At 35.6% G+C, this 23,545-nt stretch overlaps 1 protein-coding gene across 6 annotated transcripts in view; it reads right to left on the bottom strand.

The window, feature by feature from the left end:
• dnc (phosphodiesterase dunce) overlaps positions 1 to 23,545 on the bottom strand; it is a 562,555-nt gene that overhangs the window by 17,472 nt on the left and 521,538 nt on the right. For all 6 annotated transcript variants that reach the window (XM_089096264.1, XM_089096265.1, XM_089096266.1 and 3 more), the window contains 3 exons: positions 17,873 to 17,972; positions 12,605 to 12,759; positions 5,140 to 5,262 (listed from right to left, as the gene is read on the bottom strand). In XM_089096264.1, coding sequence (XP_088952390.1) covers positions 5,140 to 5,262; positions 12,605 to 12,759; positions 17,873 to 17,972 — 378 coding nt within the window. The remainder of the gene's footprint in view (positions 1 to 5,139; positions 5,263 to 12,604; positions 12,760 to 17,872; positions 17,973 to 23,545) is intronic.

Here is a 23,545-nt window from a genome sequence, read left to right as displayed (position 1 = left end):
AAATAATGCTGAGAAATCCGGCGCCCACTTCATAGCAATTTCCCTTCCCTCATGAAAACTTCCTACATGGAAAGATCATCCCACGTAACCCCAGACCCCTGCCCCAAATACTAGAAAAAATCCCCCCTGAAAACTTCTTTATACTTCCCAATAACCAATACTATATTTAAACAATGGGCAAAGTTCATAACTTGCAGCCCTTCCCATTAGGGCTTCCCTTCCCATAATAACTTCAAAACCTTTCCATAAGGGCTCTAGGGGGAATTTGTTTTTTCAAAGGTATATTAGTTGGGTTTTTTCAACTATGCAGAACAGAATGGCTATCTCAAAATTTTGATCAGACGAAATTGGGAAAAAAGGGGCGGGGGAGGGGGCCTAGTTGCCCTCCAGCATTTTTGTCACTTAAAAAGGGAATTATAACGTTTAATTTCAGTTTGAATGAGCCCTATCTTGATGTTCTAGGACCACCGAGTCGGTACGATTATCCCTGAAAAAAAAAAAAAGAAAAAAAAATGAACACGCATCCGTGATCTTTCTTATGGCAAAAATACAAATTTGCATATTTTTGCAGATGTGAGCTTGAAACCTATGTAATAGGGTCTTCTGAGACGCTGAATCTGATGGTGTGGTTTTCATTAAGATTCTTTCACTCGTAGGGGGTGTTTTCCATCTTTTTCAAAAGTCAGGTAAATTTTCTCAGGCTCGCAGCCTTTGATGAGTAATACTAAACTTAATGCAATTTATATATTTAGAATCAGCATTATAAGCCCACTCTTTTCATATATTAAATAAAAATAAAAAAGTTTTTTTTAACTGAAAGTAAGGAGCAACATTAAAACTTAAAACGAACAGAAATTATTCCGTATATGAAAGGGTTTGTCCCCTCCTCAACGCCTCGCTCTTTACGCTAAAGTTTTTTATTGTTTTAAAAAACAAAATTGTGAGACGCAGTCAGACGTATCGCTTATTTTTATTTTTATATTACGTATATGTTATTACGTATATGAGAGGGTTCTCCTCCTATTCAATATTTTGCTCTTTACGTTAAAGTTCAAATTTTGTTCGAATCACAAATCCCTGAATCACAAAGGCCGTTTAATTAGAATATATAGCTCTTTGAAAGTGCTAAAAAAAATTTTAGCGTAAACAGCGAGGTATTTAATAGGGGGTGAACCCCCTCATATACGTAATAATTTCTATTCGTTTTAAGTTTTAATGTCGCTTCTTACTTTCAGTTGAAAAAACAGGTTTTTTATTTAATTTCTGATCGTTTTCTAAATGATGCTGGGAAATTCGGCACCCCTTCATAGAAATGTCCCTTCCCCCTTGAGAACATCCTCCATGGAAAGATCCTCCCGCGCCGCTCCCGCCTCCATCCCCCCCACCAGAAAAAATTCCTCCTGAAAATCTCTGTATACTTCCCAATAACCAATACTATGTGTAAACAATGGGCAAAGTTCATAACTTACAGCCCTTCTCCCGGGAACTGTGGGGATTTAAGTTATCCTCAAAGACATATTTATTAGATTTTCGACTATGCTGAACAAAATGGCTGTCTCAATATTTTGATTGGGTGACTTCGGGAAAAAAAGAGCGTGGGAGGGGGCCAAGTTGCCCTCCAAATTTTTTGGTCACTTAAAAAGAGCGCTAGAACTTTTAGTTTCCGTTCGAATGAGCCCTCTCATGATATCCTAGGACTACTGGATCGATATGATCACCCCTAGAAAAAAAAATAACAAAACACAAATAAACACACATCCGTGATCTTTCTTCTGGCCAAAAATTCCACATTTTTGCAGTTAGGAGCCTGAAACATCTACAGTAGGATTTTATGATACGCTGAATCTGATGGTTTGATTTTCATTGAGATACTATCACTTTTAGGGGATGTCTCCCCCCTTTTTCGAAAATGAGGCAAATTTTTTCAGGCTCGTAACTTTTGGTGAGTAAAACTAAACTTGGTGAAACTTATATATTTGAAATCAGCATAAAAACCCAATTCATTTGATGTATCTACTGGTATCTACTGGTATCAACATTCCGTTTTTTAGAGTTTCGGTTACTATTGAGCCGGGTCACTCCTTACTTACAGTTCGTTACCACGAACTGTTTGAAAATATTTTAGGATTTTTTTTAGAAGGCAATGTAGATGGAAATTGACTTTTTCTTAGACCAAGAAAATAGAGTCTGAGAACTGAAGTTGTCTAAACATTGTACATCCATTACAGGTTCCTCTTATGGGAGATCTTACAAGCTATGATGCAATAGGTTCGAAAAGGAGTTCCTCCAGTCTACTGGACTGGAGCAACTATTATTAAGATATAATTATATCTTAATATAATTTTATATTTCCAATAGGAATAATGAATTTTCTAAGTTGTACCTAAAATTTCTTCTTATTTAATTCCAACTTTATTTATTATTATTATTATATTATTATTAATAATATAATAATAATAATTAATAATAATTCCAACTTCACCGAAGCTTTTCGAAATACATATGTTTTTGACTGCTCTCGGAATATCCTTTACAAGGTTTCTTTCCCTAACCCAAAAAAAGCTAAAGGTATGACCCAAGTATTTGCTAGGGAGAAAAAAACTGACGCTTGGTATTTACCTTCGTGTTCGAACAAAGGAACAAATTTCATTTAAGATCACCTTTAGACATGTTTAAAAGGAACACAGGGGAAAACATCTTGAAGCATGAAACGATTGAAATTCTTGAGTTATTGCTCAATGTCTCCGACATTCTTAGTTATTGCGTCGATCTCAACGATACGGATATCTAAGGGTTTGGATCTCAGAAGATTCCTTCTCCAATAGATACTTATCTGTCAAGTATAAAGTAATTGAAATTCTTGACATATTGCTCAATATTTTAAAGAATTAAAGTTACCCTGACTAGCCATGACTTCAAGAAAATATATACATAAATAATATAGCAACGAGCCATCCACACACAAAACGCAGAGAAGATTTAATATCTGCAGAGAAGATAGAAGAAGGAAAACTTGAAAATCCGAAGATAATAGAAACTGCACGATATCAGAAGGACAAAATATAGAAAATATTAAATAGAGAAACGAAATATGAAAACAACACGGATTAGGGGATTCGTCAAAAACCTGAAAGAAGTGCAAATTATACGAAAAGCATAAGAAAATGAGGGGAATTCTAAACCTGGAGATTACAGAAAAAAATAAATGGGATAGAAGATCTTCCATCCCTGTGTACGTATCTGTTTTTAAAGTTTTTTTAGATTAAGAAGAAAATTTTAAATTACACTCTCCTATTGAAAAACTCCACTAAATTTATAATATTTTTATCCAACTAAAACTGTTAGGTTCCTTCACACTGCGCCGTAGAACCTTCCACACTAGCATGTCTTCAGACTTTACGCTTCATTGTAAGAGCAAATTTTACTCTTCATGTGTGCAGTGCGAAGTAGCACTAAATATCACATAGAATTTTGCTCTACCTAAGTCTATGCTACGCTACAATAGGATAAAAAAGGATGAAGATCCCTCAGGGGCATTCACATAGGGCGCATAGGGCGTTGATAATTGTCGATGTTTCAGTTGCCGGGTCTTTTTACAGGGACAGGTTGCAAGCCAGTCACCCAGCACCCAGTATTGCGGCAGCTCGGATTGAACCCTGGTCCGTATTAAGTTGCAATATAATGGAGTTTCTGGATGAGAAATTAATAAGTTTTGAAAACAACTTCTAGAGAGCTTAAAACCAATTTTTCCAAAACCTAGGGAGGGACAACTTTGTTGTTTTTTTTCTATTTTTCTTAAAGAAAATACCAGTAAAAGTTATTTCTTATGGCAACTCCAAAATGATTTTTTTTATCTAGAGGGGGGAAATCTAGAAGAAGCAATTTCTTCTGAAAGCTTAAGTTTTCAAATTTCAAGGCCTCTATTTGGAAAAAAAATTCCATAACTCGGAAAAAAAAATCAACAACATGAAATAGGAAACTATAATGAAACATGAAATAAGTACGTGAGTCTAAATACAGAATTTGAAAATTTTCGTTTTATTTTACATTCGTACGTCTTTTCTTGCAAAGTTCTTCATTTGGACTTCAGTTGATAATTGTCGATGTTTCAGTTGCCGGGTCCTTTTACAGGACCGGTAGCAAGCCTGCTACCCAGCCTTGCCGAAAATATTTAACCCCGGGCCCTATAACGTTATAGAAAATAGTCAATACAGCAGCAATAAAATGTATTTTCTGGATGATTAATTAACAAATTTTGATAACAAGTTCTAGAAAGCCTTTAACCTTTGATCAGAGCTTGAATCACTATCTCGATTCCACAGTTTTAATCTGAGAATAGTTGGCTAAAGATGATTATAGATTTTCGGGTTAGCCTAGTGTAAAAGACCTTTTTTAAGTATGAAAGGTTGGATTAAGTGTGAAAAGAAAAGTTTAAGTGTTAACAACGTAGCACTGAAACATGCACAGTGTGAATCTGCTTGAAATTGCCTTTAATTTTCTCAGAAAAATATCACGTATATGTTTCTTAACATTTTAGTACATGACCAGAAGCTTTACAAAGATAGGTCCTATTTTTGTTGTGACTTTAATAAGCTAGTGAATTCACTTATGGAAATCTTTTTATTTCTATTATGGACTTTTGAATTCCATTTCCCAAAAAAATAAACAAGAAGACATTGACTATCGGTTAATGTCACTAATTACTGTAACCTCTCATTAATTAATGTAACTTTCAATGAAACCAGAACAAACAACAGAGCAATCTTAATAGCAACAAAAATAGAAATTTTTTAAAAGTAACTAATTAAAACTGATTATAACTATCATAGAGGCCGGCCATGTTTTTTGTTTAATTGACCGGCAACCCTGATCAGGAGTCTCCTCTAAGTTTTCATGAAGATGCAAAGCTGGTTAATACGAGACCATTTAATGTCGTCGAGAGAGTGGTTTGACATTCAACTTTGTTGAGCTGGTTAAAATTGTTATTAAAGTTCATTTTTGATTAGCTTTTCTTGCTTTAAAAAAAAATCTGGTGATAAATTTCTACTGACGTTGTTAAATAATGATTAATTAGTTAATATTCATTTATTAATCTAAAGAACACAGCATATATTTTCAACATCATTCAAAATTCCATACCTGAATTCGGTCTGTATAATTGTCTAATAACAAGATGCCAGAACCAGCCACTTTTTTTGTTTCAACCATTGTCTTGAGGTCAGCTAAAAGGGTCATATGCTTAGACATGTCCGTGGCTAGCACCTGAAAAAATAATCTCCATTCAGGTCTTTTAAACAGCATTAGGGGTGTTTTTGAAGCGGTATAGCCTTGAAGTAGCGCCACTTACTGATATTAACCTTACCAACGTCAATAGCACAACCTTGATGTAAACTTCATGAAATAATAACATTAACGTCGTTGACGTCACCGACAAAGACTTAATGTAGACGTCATGCTGTGTTAACGTCAGTTGGAAGGTTATGATATAAAAATCTTTAAACAGCCTTAACTTCAGTGACATCAGCGAGGATCTCTTAATGTAAGCGTCATTAACTAACGTTGACGCAACTAAAGTCAGCAACAAAGCCTTGATGTAAGCGTCATTAGATAATTCTAACGTTAGTGACGTCTGTGACAAAGCCTTGACGCAGTTGAAAAAAGAGAATAGGTTTAAAAACAGCCGGCCTCTGACTGAGTCTGTAAAAGAGCTATTCGCTAAATGGGCTATTTCGAAATACTGGAAAAGTTTGTACGAAAACTGCAATGTCAACGACATGTATAGAATATTTTCAACTGACATACGGATAGCTTATGATGTGTATTTTCCAGAGAAGACAGTCACAGTAAACTCAGCTGACAAGCCCTGAGTTAACTCGCGTCTGAAAAGGCTGATACGCAAACGCAAAAGGCTCCATAAAAAGGGGAAGACAGGTGAATCTTCCAAGCAGAGAAATCAAATGTTCAATGAATGTAGATTGGCTTAGAAATCCTATGGCTCGAAAATTAATGTGCTTATATCCACAAACCCAACTAGTTGCTATAAAAGAATGCAGCTTGTTTCCGGCTCCTCTGTAAGGAACAGTGTAAGTATATACGACAAAGCTTGGACTAAGCTTAACACCACTGCAAATAAAACGTATTTTGCGCGTATTAGGATAAGTAGTCCAACTATTTCCAGTGTTCCCCCCTTGGCTATTTCATCAGAAATACCTGGGATTTTTCCTCTCGAAGTTGCAAAGGTTCTTGAGAGACTTGACCCCAATAAGGCAGCTGACCCTGGAGACATTCCAGCAACCCTGTACAAAGAAAACGCAGCCTTTCTACCTGAAGCTCTGACTGCCTTTTTAAACCAATGTATTTTGAGTGGTACCTTTCCTGATGATTTAAAAAAAGCAGTTGTAACGCCAATACCTGAAGTTTCGAATCCAAAAGGGGTGAGTGACCTACGACCTATATCTTTGACCCCTATTGTATCTAAAGTTTTCGAACATTTTCTAAAGAAATGGTTACTAGAAGATTTCTGTGATAAAATAGATCCCTGCCAGTATGGATTTATCGAAAAGTATAGCAAAGTACATTATTTTATGTGGAAGTAGTCCTGGAATATATAGAAAATAAAGATACACTTGCAGAAATATTACGAGTAAACTAAGTAAAGGCTGTTGACGAATCAGGCCTTCCAGATATTCTTGAGTCAATGAAAGATTTTAGATCTTTTTCAATTCGGATTGTTTATAGTTTTTTACACGGACGGCAACAGTGTGTTAGTGCTGATGGGGTACAATCGGATTTTCTTGAAGTTTTCTGTGGAATACCCCAAGGTACCAAAACGGGACCTTTTTAATTTTAATACTGTGTAACAAAATTGCGACTTGGCATGAAAACAGAGCGAAGTTTGCAGATGATCATTGCTGATACTTCATAAGCTAGGATCCATGATTAGAATGGGTGGCATAATTCGCCGTTTGGAGGCTGACTGTGAAAAAAACGGCTTTCAATTAATAGGAAAAAGTCAGCACTTATGAGAGTCTCGTTTAAAAAAAAAAGTTCTTAGTCAAAGTGGTATAATTGTGCCAATTGTAAATAATATGACAATTTTATGTTTGACTTTTAACTCAAAAATGTCATGGATGGATCATGTAAATAATTGTACTAAGAAGGCGAATATAGCGTTGCGTAATCTAGTCACAATTCGGCGATTCGGTTTTAGTTATTTTTCACTGTTGAATTTTCATAAACTGTACATTCGGAGTATTTTAGAGTATACTTGTCCTGTGTGGCATCCGGGGCTAAGTAAAGAGCAACGAAATGACCTTTATACTGTGCAGAAACGAGCTACTCGTGTGATATTAGGCCCGGAATTCACGAATTATAATGATAGGCTCAAAATCCTATGCCTAGAAGGACTTGATGCCAGACAACACCAGCTTACAATGGCCCTTGGACAGAAGCTTTTAAAGTCAAGCAAGCACCGAGATTTGCTCCCTGAACCGGCAAGAACAGGGTGTAATACAAGGCACCTGATTAAACTCAAGCCTTGTAAGCCCGTGGCTACCAACCGATACAGATTGTCTTTTTGACAGTGTTTTGTGTCTCATTTTAATAAATAAGTGACAATGAAGAGTAATTATTTAAATTATATTTTGTCTCATTTAATTCTTGTTATTTGACATAATAAATTCGTATCGTATCGTAAAAAAAAATCATTTGCAGCATTCAAAGAGTTTAAAAAAAAGACATAACGGAAATGCAAGTTCTATTTTAAACAAAGAAATCATATTTTCTATCCCAGAATTGGAATTAGGCAAATGAATTTTTGTATTTACAAAAGATGTTATTCAATTCCAGTGTCAGAAAATGTCAAGGATTTTTTTTTACAAGTGAATAACAAGTGAATACCGTAGAATAACTCTTCGTAGAATATTTCCAATTCTTTCCCTTTTCTCATTTTCCCCTCTCCCTCTTTCCCCTTTCTCATTTTCTCAGTTTCCCGTGCCTTTATGGCTCATCCCTAATTACATTCCCATGTTAAGTGTGCCCATAGGCAGCATAAGAGAGGAACGACTTGGGCAATCATACCGTCGAAGGCTGGAATTGCGTAAAAAAAGCAAAATTTTGAGAATGCATAAAAGAACTATGACACTTTATGGCAAAGAGACTAACTTTCCTCTCCCTTATTTTTAATAATTCGAAAAAAAAAAATCAAAATAGCGCTCAAACTTCCAGGATCTTTTTTATTAAATCCCAACAAAGACCACAAAGCCCTTCCAAAAAAAAAACAACAAATAATAAAAGGTAAAACAAGGAGGAATTTTTTTACGGCAGTGAAATTTTTTTCTAAATGAATATTTCGGCTCTGTATCTTAGGGCTGTCATCAGATAAACACAGAAAAATAAAAAAAAAAGGATTGAAATAAAACACTTGACCATTAAAACAAATAAATAAACAGGATTTTTTTTAATGGTCTCGTACTTTTTGAGTTTTATTTTATACTATTTTGGACTTGCTCTTGGCTGATTATCGAAAGCGTTTGACCTACTCCGTCATGACTCCGCTACTAAGAATTTAAAGCCGATGGGTGCCAAAAGCATAATCTGCTACTTGTTATCGATTTTCTTCGCGGCCGTTATCATTGCGTCTACGCGCTCTTTTCGGGAGATCTCGATTCAGAATGGACCGAACCTACGTGTGGTGCACCTCAGGGCACCAAACTTGTGGCCCTTCTACTTCTAGCACTGATAAATTTCGTGCTTTCGGGAGTTGACAATCTATTTAAATACGTTGACGACTTATCTAACCTGCTAAAGTACCTGGTTGACAAGCTCCAAGTCGTTCCACAGATCAGTAGTGACCTCAAGTCAACTTTCGTCAGCCAGTGTGACACGTATGGGCTGCAAATCAACGAGAGTAAAACAAAAGTGATGAGGTTCAACCCTCCAAAACGTAATCTCTCCTGTCCTGAACCATGGTATCCCACCACCCTAACCGCAGTTATACTCGGTGTCACTTTTAGCTCAGACTGCTCCTTTTGCCTGCATGTTGCAAATATAGTGCAAAAGGAAATTACGCCTTAAGATTGTTAGTGACTTTGCGGCGCCTAGGTTTTTCTACAATAGAATTCAGACTGGCATATTTTTGTTATGTGCGGCCATTAGTCGAGTACGCATGCCCAGTCTGGGACCCACCAGGGCACAATACTGAATACCTAAGTAGTGACATCGAAACTGTACAGAAACGTGCTACAAAAATCATACTAGGTCCAAGTCACGTGTCTTATGAGTCCACTCTTGATTTGTTGAAAATTCCATCTCTCCGTAGGTACCGATACGAACTAATGCTTAAGTTTAGACATTAGTTACTCGCATGCGAGAAGCGCCATTATTTACTACCAGCTCCTTGTACAAAACGTTTGAATACCGGAAGTAAAATCAAGCTTGAACTCCCAAGGTGCCGTACAAATCGTTTCGTAAACTCTTTCGTCCCTTTTTTTGATAGTACATTTAATCGTTCGTGAAATTTTTTTATTTTTTTTCACTTAGTGACCAATGTTGTAAAAAAAAATTGCGTTATTTAGTTGCAGCTTAGGCCAAAACTATGAAAGCTCTTTTTATTAAATAAATCTATTCTATTATATGTGCTTTGCTTTTGATGGGTTCTTAAATATATATCTGAAATATCCATTTAGAAAGAAAATATTTTCAGTATCTTAAAAAATTTCTCCTTATTTTCCCTTTTGTTATTTTTATTCGGATAAATTTATTTATTTAAACTGGTCATGTAAATAGACAATTTTCCTTCTTAATTTTTTTCTTTTCTTCTTCAGATTTTTTCTTCATTTTGAGCCTTGTTTCTAATGAAATCACTCCTATTTAATTTTCAGTATTTTGAAAGCAACATCGTAGCCTACTGGGACCATTTACAATGAGGGAGGGGGCTGACATGGTTGCAGCATCTCACTTACTTGAGGTAAATTCTCTTCATTTAAGTTCGGCTCCATGGTTCATTGAAATTATTTATTGTAGTTGCTTGTGATATTTTTGTTTTGTTTAAGATTTTGCCCCATAATTCATTACACTTTGTCCTCGTATTAGATTCCATTTCTTAAATTTTCATTCATGGTAATTCCTGTTCATTTTCGGTGTGACATTTTATACGAGCTTTCTGCTTATCTTAAACTTTGAATTTGCTTTCTTTGTCAAAAACTTTATTATTATCTTAACTCTCGTGAAAACTCAAAAAATTGTGAGAGAAAACAATTAACTTTTGCATCAGGAGAACAATCTTAATTAGTAACTTCAATAAAACAAAAACAATTATTTAAAAATCAACTCAGTCTTCTATTGTCTTTTTGAAGGATCGATAATGAACAAGATTGAAAACTGTCGTGATCTTAAGTTTTAATTTAAATTTTTAAAAGAGGGATATGCTACAGAACCGGTTTAATTTTTTTTTGTACCAAGGAATTTAAAAGCTAGATTTGAAGCCCAGGAAATCCAATGCTGGAGAGCGGCTACAAGTGACATGACCAGTTTATTTTTCAATAGAAATTTGACAGAGAGTCTTGGCAACGAATATCACGTTAAGTTAAAAGTAACAGTTAAGTATATTAGAACTTGGATTCAGGTGGGTGCCAGTTGTCGACTGCGAAAAAAGTTGAGTGATTTATTTTCCAGATAGACTGTGAACTTACCCACTATTGTGGATGGGCTGGGACGCTTTAGTGCAGACACGTAGACACCCATTCGAGCATACGGTTCTTCCGGGCTACTTATCATGACGTCACATTTCCGGTTTCAAGTTTAGTTTTATTCTTTCAAGTTCTAAATGTTTGTAGCCTACGTTCACTTTCATGGTTAAAAAGGTTATTCTCATAATTTTTGAAATTTCCAGCTTGGTTGGTTTCGCTTATTTTTCAGAAAAAAGAAAAGGTCTGCACATGAGAAAAACCATACATACTTGATTTAATATGCATAGTCAGGTGAACTCGGTAATTGTAGATGACTCTGAAACGTACATATACATAAACACACATAACCGTCCGTCCGTTTATTCTGTGATTTGCTACTTAACTTTTTAAGATTAAAACTGAAGATTTTCTGCAAATAATTGTGGAGCCACGAGAATACAAATCTAAATATGTAAATTAAAAAAATTGTATAAACTGGAAGTGTGACACTATGAAAAAAGTTGGAACTGCAAAATCGCATAGCATAAATACTTCTATGCAGTAAAGTTGAGACAAGCAAGTGCCATCTATGAAAGCCGAAGGCCCGAACGAGTAGAAGTAGGCTAGGTAAAGAGCTGGCGAAGCGTTAATAGTGACGTTGATGGGTTGGCAGGGTGGTTATTTGCCCTCCTAGATTTTGGAAAAAACGCGTTTTTTGAGGTATTTTCATTTACGAAGTATTTTTTTGGTAATTCCGTTGAAAAAACATAAAAATTACCTTACCGGGATTATAAAATTATATGTTTTCCCCGCCTACTTTTTACAAAATAATGCTACTAACGCTACTGATGGTATTAAATAAAGTAATACATCCTTGCAGTGAAATCGAGGGAAGCGAATGCCATTTATGAAGGCCAAAGGCCCTAGCGAGTGGAAAGAGGCTAGGTAAAGACAAAGCCTCTTTGACTAGTGTACTTACATATCCAAGTGCTATTATTCAAATTTGCTAAAAAACGTTTTTTTAAATTGACTTCAAAGGATCTAAAGTTGCATTGCTAAACCAGAGACGAATTATATTTCTCGTTGGTATTATCTTTGTATATGATTATTTACTGTATATCTTGTATTGCACAGCACATTACAAAATAAGTAAAATTACTGTTTCCTTTTTAATCAACTACTACAACTACTACTAACAACTCACCGCAGTACTCAGCCGACTGAGGCCAACAGAGCTACGCACGCTCCTCCTCCATCCCCATCTATTCAAAGCCTCCCTCTTTACACCCTCCTGGGAAATTCCCATTTTCATAAAATCTTTCCTTGCGACATCTTCCCACCCCAACCGAGGACGACCTGCTTTCCGTTTAAACCTATACGGTTGGTCGAAAAGGATAATTTGGCAATCTGTGACCCTTCATCCGCAGAACGTACCCTAGTCATCCAATACTGATCTTGGTTCGCATACTTATCTTCCTATTCTTTCAAACTTTTTTCAAATGTAAAAACGCCACTTAAAATGTTTTGTCACCTCTAAGGAAAAGAGGCATGGAGACTGCTTGGCATAGCGCCATTTGGTGCCTGTAATACAATTCGAATTAATTAAGACGTTTCGCCCTCCAAAGATCGTGCTTCTTCTGTGAAGTACTTCTTTGTTGTAAGAAAAAAGTTACTCTACTCTAAAAAGTTTATGGAATTTCCGGTTAAGACTTTTTAGCCCTCTTCCTGCTTCCCCGTCTTAAAATGAAGCGTTGTATTGCAACTTCTTGCTAATTTTTAGCAATTTTGTTTACAAGATGGTTACCCAAAACACCTGAGTAGCTAGGTTAATTCAAGAGCTTCAAAATGTCTTAATCATCTTTTGAAGTTATAGGCTAATTGTGTCGTATTTTGGTAATTTTCAAGATGTATATTAATAAAACAAGCACAATACTCACCATATCGATGGCAACCTTTCGTAACGTTTGTCTCTGCTTCTTCTGAAGGTTTTTGAAGATATCACAGTCTGGATTCTGTAACAATTTGAATGCAACAGCTAGGTGATGATTCTCAAGGACAGACTCATCGTTATACATTAGGGCTAGATCTGAGCCTATAAGGGGGTAAAATTTTATTAAGAAGCAGTAGAACAATAGTTTTGGGTGTTGAAAAACACACAAGTAACGATCAGCCAATCGCCCATTTTTTGAAGCTTTTGTTTCTTATGAATTTCACTACGTTTCTTGCGTCATCGACTTATCGACGGGTATTAACCACCCATTATTATTTAATTATGCTGCTATCAACCGCCACATATTTTCAACGTCCCCCTCCTTTTAGCGCCTTACCTATGCACGCTGATCGGACGTCTGAGATTTCTTATGTATGGTTAGAAAAACTCTGAGATTCTCACTTTTAGTTCTTTAGGTCTCGCTGCAATTACTTGAGTATGATTTAGATCATCCTAGCGTAACTAATCAATATCTTATAGGCATTTATTATATTTTTATTTCTAATGAATACCTAGGGAAAATTTCCGTATCCTCGCGTGTTAAACATACCTCGGGTGTTAAACAGTGGCATAATTTAGTGAAAATCCTGGGGGGAGGGGGAAAAGCTGGAGCCAGTTTCCCCAAATCAAGTGAAAATGACAACGAAAACTGAAAAATGAGTCATATATTGCCGTAAAGGCAAAGATATACTAAAGAAAACTGACCTGCTTCTCTGGATACTTGAATTAGGCAGGCTTATCTTAACTTTGACAAGACTTTTTGAAGAAACTAAATTTCAGCTTGGGGGGGGGGGGCAAACTGTGGTCGGGGGAACTTGGGTATGGGGAGGGAAGTTTCCCCCTGCCTCATAGCAAATTAAGCCCCTGGTGTTAAAGCATTTCTTAGAACAAGGAGGACACTAGCCTACATCTGGCTTCTTTTTTTGTTCTTGGATACAAATAATTTTGCAGAATCATCTGAAAGATTTCCATAGATACATTAATTGAAATACTACTACTACTACTAACAACTCACTACAGCACCGATCCGCCTGAGACCACCATAGCTACGCACGCTCCTCTTCCACCCAAATCTGCTCAAAGCCTCCCTCTTTAAACCCTCCCGAGAAGTCCCAATTTCCCCCAAATCTTTCCTTACGACATCCTCCCACTCCATTCTGGGATGACTATTTACTAGTGTAAAAAAACAGACAAATTGAAGTAAGCTTTTCCAAGGGCAAAAGACCCCTTCCTTCCCTCCTTGGCAAACTGACATTCTTCGGTGACAGTTTATATGTCCTCAAGAATTTTATTTATTACCCGTACAGATATAACTGTTAAAAATAAAGAGCCAAAATATGTCAAGAGATGACATATTCACGAGATTGGAGGCATGTTTTCTTTAAAGTACCAAGAACATCAAAATTAAGGACATTTTTTGCCCCTTGCGCCCATTTTAGGTCTATTCATATCTGAAAATTACGCTTTTCTAAGATCTTTCTTTTGATTGTTTCAAAACTGTGAAGTTTGTAGGGCAGTACCCCCTTGTCGTCAGTCTCGCCACTCTGAACCGTGAAAATAATCAATAAAAACTATTTAGTTAAATTTAACAACACTTTTCATATGTAAAGATTTAGTTTTGTCAAGGCCCTCGAAACAAGAAAAATATTTGTACCATATGGCTTTAGCTTATTTTTACTTATTTTCATCCAAGTTTTTTTTTATTTTTAAATTTGGCACCAACTACTACCAAAAAGCTGCATTACGACGTATTAAGATCTTTTTCATTAGAAATTGAGTTCCTGACTTTTTCTAAAATTAAAGAAGGGCCGCTATGGAATTAATTTCAAACTATCTCTTATCAATGGTGGCTCGCTTTTATCTAAAGCTTAATAAAAATTAGAAGAAAAAACCTTCAAACAGTCTGCAGTTTCCTTTTCCTATTGAGATTGGCTAAGCGTTAGACGATCCCCCCCCCCCAAAAAAAACACTAGTTCGACTTAAAATTCTCCCTTTTTTTATTCCCAAAGAAACTACACCTTCAAAAAAACAAACGTCTTCATAACCTGTTCGTTCCATTTGGGTTTAGCGTTTTTTTTGTTTTTTTTTTCACCCATGTTTCTTATTTCCTTATTTTAGCTTAAAACTATCTTTTATGAATGGTGACTCGTTTTTATCTTAAAAAAGCTCAATTAAAAATTAGCAGAAAAAACCTTCCAACAGTCTGCAGTTTACTTTTCCTATTGAGATTGGCGAAGTGTTAGACGATCCTGAAAAAAAACTCTAGTTCTACTTAAAATTCTGCCTTTTTTTATTCCCAAAGAAACTACACCTTCAAAAAAACGAACGTCTTCATAACCTGTTTGTTACATTTGGGTTTAGATTATTTTTGCTTATTTTTCACCCACGTTTCTTATTTTCCTATTTTAACTTAAAACTATCTTTTATGAATGGTGACTCGTTTTTATCTTGTAAAAACCTTAATAAGAAATTAGAAGAAAAAACCTTCCAAAGGTCTGCAGATTCCTTTTCCTATTGAGATTGGCTAAGCGTTAGACGATCGCTTGCTTATTTTCCACCCACGTTTCTTATTTCCTTATTTTAGCTTAAAACTATCTTTTATGAATGGTGACTCGTCTTTATCTTGAAAAAACCTTAATAAGAAATTAGAAGAAAAAACCTTCCAATTTATTTTTCTAATTGTACTTAAAAAATATCTATTTTCTAATTGTACTTAAAAAAAATCTAATTATACTTAAAATTCTGCCTTTTTTTATTCCCAAAGAAACTACACCTTCAAAAAAAACGAACGTCTTCATAACCTGTTTGTTCCATTTTGGGTTTAGCTTTTTTTTGCTTATTTTTCACCTACGTTTTCAATTTCCTTATTTTAACTTAAAACTATTTCTTATGACGGGTGACTCGTTTTTATCATAAAAAAACTACTAAAAAGCAACTAGAAGAAACAACCTCCCAACAGTCTGTAGTTTCCTTTCCCTATTGTGATTAGCTAAATTTTAGACAACCCCCCCCCAAAAAAAAAGTAAGCACTGTTTTGTTTTTAAAAACATGTTTTTAAATTTTTGGTTACTAGGGGCTAGATTTCGCTCTTCACTAGGTTGTGACAGGTGTCACAACTATGATAAGTAGTCATTATAAAAATCAAAAAGGGAGTATTCAGACTTCCAAAAGTAATTAAGTTCACCCTCAGAAAAGAAACACATTTCAGAAAAGAGATTATAGACTGTTGGAAGGCTCTTTTTTTAATACTTTTTTAAGTTGCTTCTTTTAAACATGAAAATGAGTCATCATTCGTCACAATAGAAAAAACAAGGCAGTATAAATGACACCAATCCAAGGACGTACGCAGAGGGGGGCCTCCGGGCCCGGCCCCCCCCCCCGAAATCTCACGATTGTTTTCATTTCCCCATAATTTTCTGATTTTTCTCACAGAATAATGGGTTTGAAGGATTTGGCCCCCCCCCGAAACAAATTGCCCCCCCCCCCGAAACAAATTCCGGCGTACGTGCCATCACCAATCTCATGAATTTTTTTTCTTGTTCTGTTTCTTCTTCTCTTAACTTAATGTCGCTGCTGGTTTTAAAAGTTATATCTATTTGGAAAATTGCCAAGGATATGTAATATATCACGAAGAATGTCACTTCGCCTGGGAGTCAGGGGGCAAGGAAGGCGATTACTGGGATACAATCACTGCAAACCTTCCACTTCTTACATTAGTATTGGCCAGTGGCGGATCGACCTGTGGCGGATTGGCCTGTCGTCTAAAGTAGTGGAATTTACTTAATTAACTCAAGTTTGCGTTAATTAAACTTGCTCCTAACGCAAGTTTATCGCATCAACCTATTTTGCGTCACACCCACCCTAAATTTTTTTTTAACGGATCAACCTATTTTGCGCCTCCCCCCTAAAATAATCCTGGATCCGCCCCTGGTATTGGCATTAACCTATCCACACGCATTTTCTCTGATTATCTTGGTAAATTATTCATATTAAAAAAAAACAAAAAAGAAGCTAAAATTATACTCTTCCTTCTTCTAAGAAATATTTCAGTATCCAAAGTGTGCAGGCGAAGATATTGGTGTCATCTCTACGTTTTCATTAGCAACACGAATTCAATATATTATGTATTTATAAGATATTGATTAGTTACACCAGGGTGATGCTCTAAGTCATGAATTGTTAACATAACCCACGTCATGAATACGTTAAACAGGAACAATCAAAATAAATTACAACTATTTTATGCTGAACGACTGTTAAAGAAGATGATTCTAAATGAAGAAGAAGATGATTCCAAATGAAATAAAATCTTAAAAATAATAAGAAATAGTGACCTTCCACGTTTTGATTTAGAAGTGATATGAGGCTAAAGTCAGCTATATTATATCTATACAGTTATGCAGTTATATCTAAGTGGATAAGAAATAAAATTGTCATGAACATGTAAAATGTCGCCGAAGGATGTCAGTTTGCCTAGATGCTGGGGGGGGGTCGCTCGTAGAGTCATCGGTTCATTACAAACCTTCTACATTTTACATTAGCATTTACATTAACCCATCTATAAGGAAATTTTCAGATTATCGTGGTAAATTATTCATATATAGATACAAATTAAACTAGCTAATATTAGTCTTCTCCTTCTTCTGAGGAATTCTTTAACACCCGAAATATGTACGCGAGGATACCGATATCTTCTCTAAGCATGCATTAGTCGAATTCCATACATGCCTGTATTTATAGGATATTGATTAGTTACACAGGGATGGTGATCTAACTCATTAAGTGTTAAACATACACTACGTGATCAAAACGTAAAAGTCACTCAAACTCATTAAGTGTTAAACATACACTACGTGATCAAAACGTCAAAGTCACTCAAAATATATTAAGACTACTTTAAAGAAGAGGTTAAAGCAGACAATTAAAAATGAAATCAAGTCTTAAAAATGAAAAAACAGTGACCTTCCGCATTCTCATGTAGAAATGATCTGAAGCTAAAAATAAGAACCAATTTATCAGTAACAATTACATTGTAAGAGCATAGGTCATATTCATTGTGGTAGATAAGATTTGTCAAGATGAGATGCGACAGGTTCGCCCCAACAGCTAAAATTGTCGAATGATGTTAATATTTTAAGAAATATTGACAAATCATACAAATCATGATTCTAGGGGGAACTGGGGTGTTTTTTAGAAGTATAAATTTAATACATACCTGTATTAATGAGATATTGATTAGTTACGCCTGGATGATCTACGTCATGAATTGTTGCTGCAAAAAGGGCGGCCATTGTCTCAAGCTTTGTGAAAACAGTCTGAAAACAGAAAGATCATCTTAAACACAGTCCAAAAGATGTTAATAAAGAGACACGATTGAACTCTAATGCACACTCAATAGAAACTTTATAGAAATGTTTAACTTTGTCTTGCATAATTAATTCTGGAGAAGTTAGAAGATTTCGATAAAATATCATAGCAAACAATTTGAATTCTTCTTTCTGGGTAGGGGAACTAGTACCCCGAGAGTTGCTTCGGAGTAACCATGGCTACAGGAATTTCTTTTTATATTTTGTGTCATGTTGATTATTATTTAAAATAATCTAATGCATCAAAATATATTAAAACGAAATAAGATTAATAAAATTAACTACGCTTTGCCAATAATTAAATTAGGTATAATCAAATTTACTTAATTTGATAAAAAAAATATAATTTTCCATTAAATATTTTCAAAAAAAGCTCTCTTTTCGAAGCATTTTCAGTGTGATATTTAGCCTTGGGGTAGAGGAAGAACGAAGTCCTAGTTTTCCTGCCCTGAATTACGTCCCTGATTTGGAAAAACAAGTCTATACACGTTCGTTTTGTGGCACATTTTGGAACGCCACCAATTCCATGATGATATACCGCTGAACATTCGGAAATAATTCTAGCAATTCTCGCTAGACTTCACTAACCTACGACTAGCACAAGAGAAAGTTAGAATAGTTGGTGACAAACCAAATACCACACCATATGACGAATGCGTATAACGAATATAACGAAAGCGTTATAGTCGTTATATTGCGCACCATATAACGAATGCTTTGGTTTGGTTGAAAAAAAACTGGCGCAAAATTAGTCCTTAGTTTGACTCCCTCTTCGATAGAATCCAAACACCATGTTTTTCAATACCGTATGAAAGAAAGAAGCAAGAATAGGAAATAAAAAATAAAATAAAAAAAAACAAGAAAAACGAGGGTAGTGTCAGCCAGTGGAACAATGTGAAGCAAAAATGACCAGATATATCAACAAGTACCTGCGTCAAGCCGACTTCAGTGCTCAGAAAAAATAAAAAACGAAACAAAAAATCTAAGCTTTTGAATTCAACTTCACAAAGGCAGAATACACACTGGATCAAACAAGGCAAAATGAATGAAAGACCATTCATTAATTTAATTCTGTAAAACTTATTTGCTTAGCAATACATTTAGCTTGCCTACACACTCGATTTTCATTAAAAATGTGAATTTTTGCTAATTTTCGCGTTACTGTTCCACTGGCTGACACTACCCTCCTTTTTCTCGGCTAATTGATTTCATTTTTCATTTCCTATTTTTACTTCTTTGTTTCATACGTCATATACTTCCATTGTGGTCTTAGAATGTATTTTCCACCACCGTCACAAAACCGTGAGGCAATTGGGGTGTACAGGATCTAGATGACGCAGGAGACGACGCCATGAACGTTGATGAAAAAGTCCCCCTGCTTCCAGTTTATGCAGCGTAGTCCTTGGAAAAGGTAGGTCTATTTGTCATTAAGTTTCCCCCTACTTCAAAAGAGCCAAAGCAAAAGGGCTTAGAGATTTCTTTGGGCATTGATCAAAAAGCTACCAAATGCTATGCTGCTTATGATGACACAAGTAAAAAAACAACAGTAGGATCCAAAATATCAATAATACATTACTATAGTAAATTCATTTGATAATAATAAAAATAACTAAATGTAGTTCAGAAAAGCCAGAAGTTGAATAACCCATTCTGTCTGTGACTATTTGGGCGTAAGCCTGTTTATACAATGTCGAATATTATTTACCGTTTTCTGTTAGCTCATGGATACAAAGCTGCTTCCTAAAAATGTCCTAATTAAAGTTTGTAGAAAAGTATTAATTGGCCAAAGAACTTTTAAGCGGGCTTTTCAATTGTAAACGAAGTTTGAAAATAGCCTTTCAGACATTCCAGCAAATATAGAAATGCAATATTAAACACGAAAAATACAAGTCATTCACAGTTATTTCTCTACATTTATTATCCTAATTTTTTGAATCAAAATTTTTGAATTTTCAAGCTCATAGCTCATTAGCAAGTTTCTCATACAACGTTTAATTTTTAAGCAAATTTCACTTTGACTCGCTAGCAACGAATTTCTAGCTCACGGCAACACAATTTGTTGATAAAATTGTTAGTAATATTTTTGTTTGTAAAGACGACAAAAACAGGCCCTAAATTGTGTGTCAACGGGTGGTTGTCTTTTATTAAAAATTCTACAGCTTCTGAATTTTCTCATATTTTTAACATCTTCCCCTTTTCAGTTCTTACTTCCCCCTGGCTAAGATTCAACAATCTGATTCCGGTAATCTGACAAAATATACCATGTTTCTACCTGGGATAATTTGGACTCTTAAAAAGACCACAAGAACTAAACTTCCGATCGAATGAGCCCTCTCCCAAGTTTGTACCGTTACCATTTCTACACGAAGTGGTAGGGGGAAAAAAGGAAATGCATAGAGGCCTCATCGTTCTTTAAGAAGTGCGCCCAAGTAGGCGCATTTTGGAATGTGAATTATAAGAACCAGTTAAATAGCTCAAAGATTTTTAGAATCAAACTCTTATTCTTAGTAGGTAGATGTTTTTCAATAATTGATTAGAAAACTATGAATCCTCTAGAAGGCTGTCATCTGAATGACGTTTTTTCTGAACATAATAGCCTTTAAAGACTTTCCATGTGCCGACCTTGCGATATAGGTCACACAATTTGTCAGCACAGCTTCAATTTGAGACAGTATGTAATAATTAAAAGGAATTTTCCATAGAAAACAATGTTTTAGAAAACGTAAGCTCCGTAACAGAAGGCCGTACTCCATATCGGGCCCTAATGTAATTAGTTATGTTTAGTTGCTTAAGGAGCAGCTTCAGAGTGGGTTGCTAGGATCTGGTCGAAGGATTTTTTCGGAGTCATCATCCTTTGGGCTGAGCATAAGCATAAGGTCACTGGCTGTTCCATGTTTTGTCTCTGATGATCTCTTGCCTTTGTTGTACGACCCAAACGCCCAGAGCCTGCTCAGTAAATATTTAAGCAGCTAGACTAACGACATATCATTAAACAATTGATTGCAGCACAAGACTTGCAAAATAAATTCCTAAAGAGGCAATTTGGTCACTGTCAAGGATTTCAAAGATCCCACGTAGGACGTTTAACCTCCTAATCTTAGTTCTATGTAGATTTTGTGTAGCAAGCAAATGGAGGTTGTTTCCTTTGCAATATGACGTCAACAATCAACCTTATATCCCAAATTGTTCTTTTTAATCAATGGAGCCCGCCCTTTAATTCTATCTTATCTATTGCTTGGAACAACAGTTTTCCTTATTTGCGCTAGCAAATCTGAAAAGGGGTCGATGGCTTTCGCTAAAAGTGTTTGGATAGAGAACAAAAATATCTCAAGTTCTCGGTTTTTTATTTCTTTAATTGTGGTGAAGCCAGTAGCGACGATTCCAAAAAATTTAAAGGGGAAGGGGGAGGGTAAAATGCATTTTTCAAATTCTAAGGGGGTATATTTGCCGTTTTTTTTAAATTTTAGCATGAAAATACCAAAAAAGGCAATTTATCAATGATAATACCTCTAAAAAAGTCACTATTCAAAATGTTGGGGGAGAAGTGAAAAAATACAGAGGGACAGACGCCCCTCCCACTTTCTATTGGCAACACTAGATGAATAATTGTTTTTTAAAGATCAAAATTTTTAAGACCTGTTTGGGGAAGGGGGGAGGCAAAATGTGTTTTTCAAAATCTAAGGGGACGATATTTGTTTTTTCAATTTTTGCATGAAAATACCAAAAACAAAAGCATTTTTCAGCAATAATACCCCTAAAAAGGTCATTATTCAAAATTTTGGAGGAGGAGCGAAAAAATCTAGAGGGACACACGCCCCTGTCCCACTTTCTATTGACAACACTGGATGAATCTTTTTTCAAAAGATCAGAATCTACAAGATCTCCTTTTTTAATTCTCGTGTATCACCAATGTATTCCATTATGCTCTTGCTCAGCACCAGGAACGTACGTGGTTGGTAGGGAGTCATACTTTGGAGAAGATTAGAGGTTGATAAAACAGCCTAACCAGACATCTTTACAGCCGCTTTCTTCTGAATATGGAAAAAAATTGTAAGAATGGAGGGGGGTTGGAGCTTTCTCTACCACCATGTTTAATATTCAATCTGTCTTAGCGGCAGAATCGGCTTAGCTTCTTTTTTTTTAATTAGATCCTTGCATACTAGTTTATATCCTTGTGTAACATGAATTATATAGTTTAACATAATTATACAGCTGACTATAATAATAATATGACAACACATGATAAGCTCTTGGCTTGTTAAAGTCGTGATTCAGTTTTTAAATACAATAATTTAGACAGAAGACTGATGGTTTTGTAAATTCTTGCGCAACACATTCATTAATAGACAGTCAATAGATGTATGTCTATTACGTGCTAAACAACACACTTACACCACTGTCCATTCAGAGGGGCCCTACTTTTCAGGGGAGCTCATATTCGTGAACAGTCAGAAGCATAGGATTCCACATGAGTTTTTTTTTTTAGCAATACGCCAGAGCCATTTCCCTGCAGAGGTTCACTCTAGCACAGCCACCCATGACGTAACTATCACTGCTGCCCGAGTCCGCTGGAATGAATCCGGTAAGCAAACCTAGCAATAAGGCCAATGAAAGGCACCGTGGAACACCCTACCCCCCTCTTTCCCCACCTATTGAGAGCGGATAAGGTGCTAACCATAATAAGGAACAGCTGTTAAGTACCACAAAATTTGAATTGGAATTTCGCGTCCTCTCTTGATAAATATGTTCTTTTAAAAAAAGAAAAAAAGGACCCCCTTCCCGACAGTAGTCAATAATTGCTTTATTCCGATATGTGCGGCTTCGAAAATAATTGTTATTTGCAACTAAGTTTGGTTGAGATCCAACAACCATTTTTTGTAGAAACACGTGTGACTATAATTTTTTATAACCTTCTCCCTCTTCCCACAGAGGATAAACTGGTTCTGTACCCTCAAAAGACACATATATGGTATGGACCGTTGGTTCTCAATTTTGGTTGAACTTCAACAACTAGAGGTTCAAATCCACAAAATGTAAGGCAATTTCCTCACTTTAAAAAAGTAAAGATTTAATTTTTTAATCTTTTATTATAATACATTTTAATTTTTTTTTAATCTAGGGTGGGAGTTTTGTATATACCAGCAAAATTTTGTTTTAATCTATGGGGGCAATCAAATATAAGGAGGGGTAAGTGTATCCCGTGTTCTATTACTTCTCATCAAATTGGGTTGAGATCAGAGAACCCTCCTGGCAAATATACAAATGACAAAACTGTGGGAAATCTTTCCAGAAGCAGGCACCAGCAAAATTTTTCGGCATACTTTGGGGCCCGAAATACATTGCATACAAAATGTTGGAAAATTCAATCAAAATCTCCTAGAATTTTACAAAATTAGAATTTGAGATTCAATCTAAGGTCTCGAAGACATGATCCCAAAGAAGCTGACTTTTGGAGGCAAAGCAGAATCGTTTTTATTTTCACTTTCACATCCTAACCTAACCTGGCTTTTCTCTTTCTACAA

This window comes from Artemia sp. Qi Xiang Cuo, chromosome 11, assembly GCF_049724085.1.
Source record: "Artemia sp. Qi Xiang Cuo chromosome 11, ASM4972408v1, whole genome shotgun sequence".
Lineage (NCBI taxonomy): Eukaryota > Metazoa > Arthropoda > Branchiopoda > Anostraca > Artemiidae > Artemia > Artemia sp. Qi Xiang Cuo.
The sequence above is the reverse complement of the archived record's forward strand: the minus strand, read 5'-3'. Positions and strand labels throughout refer to the sequence as shown.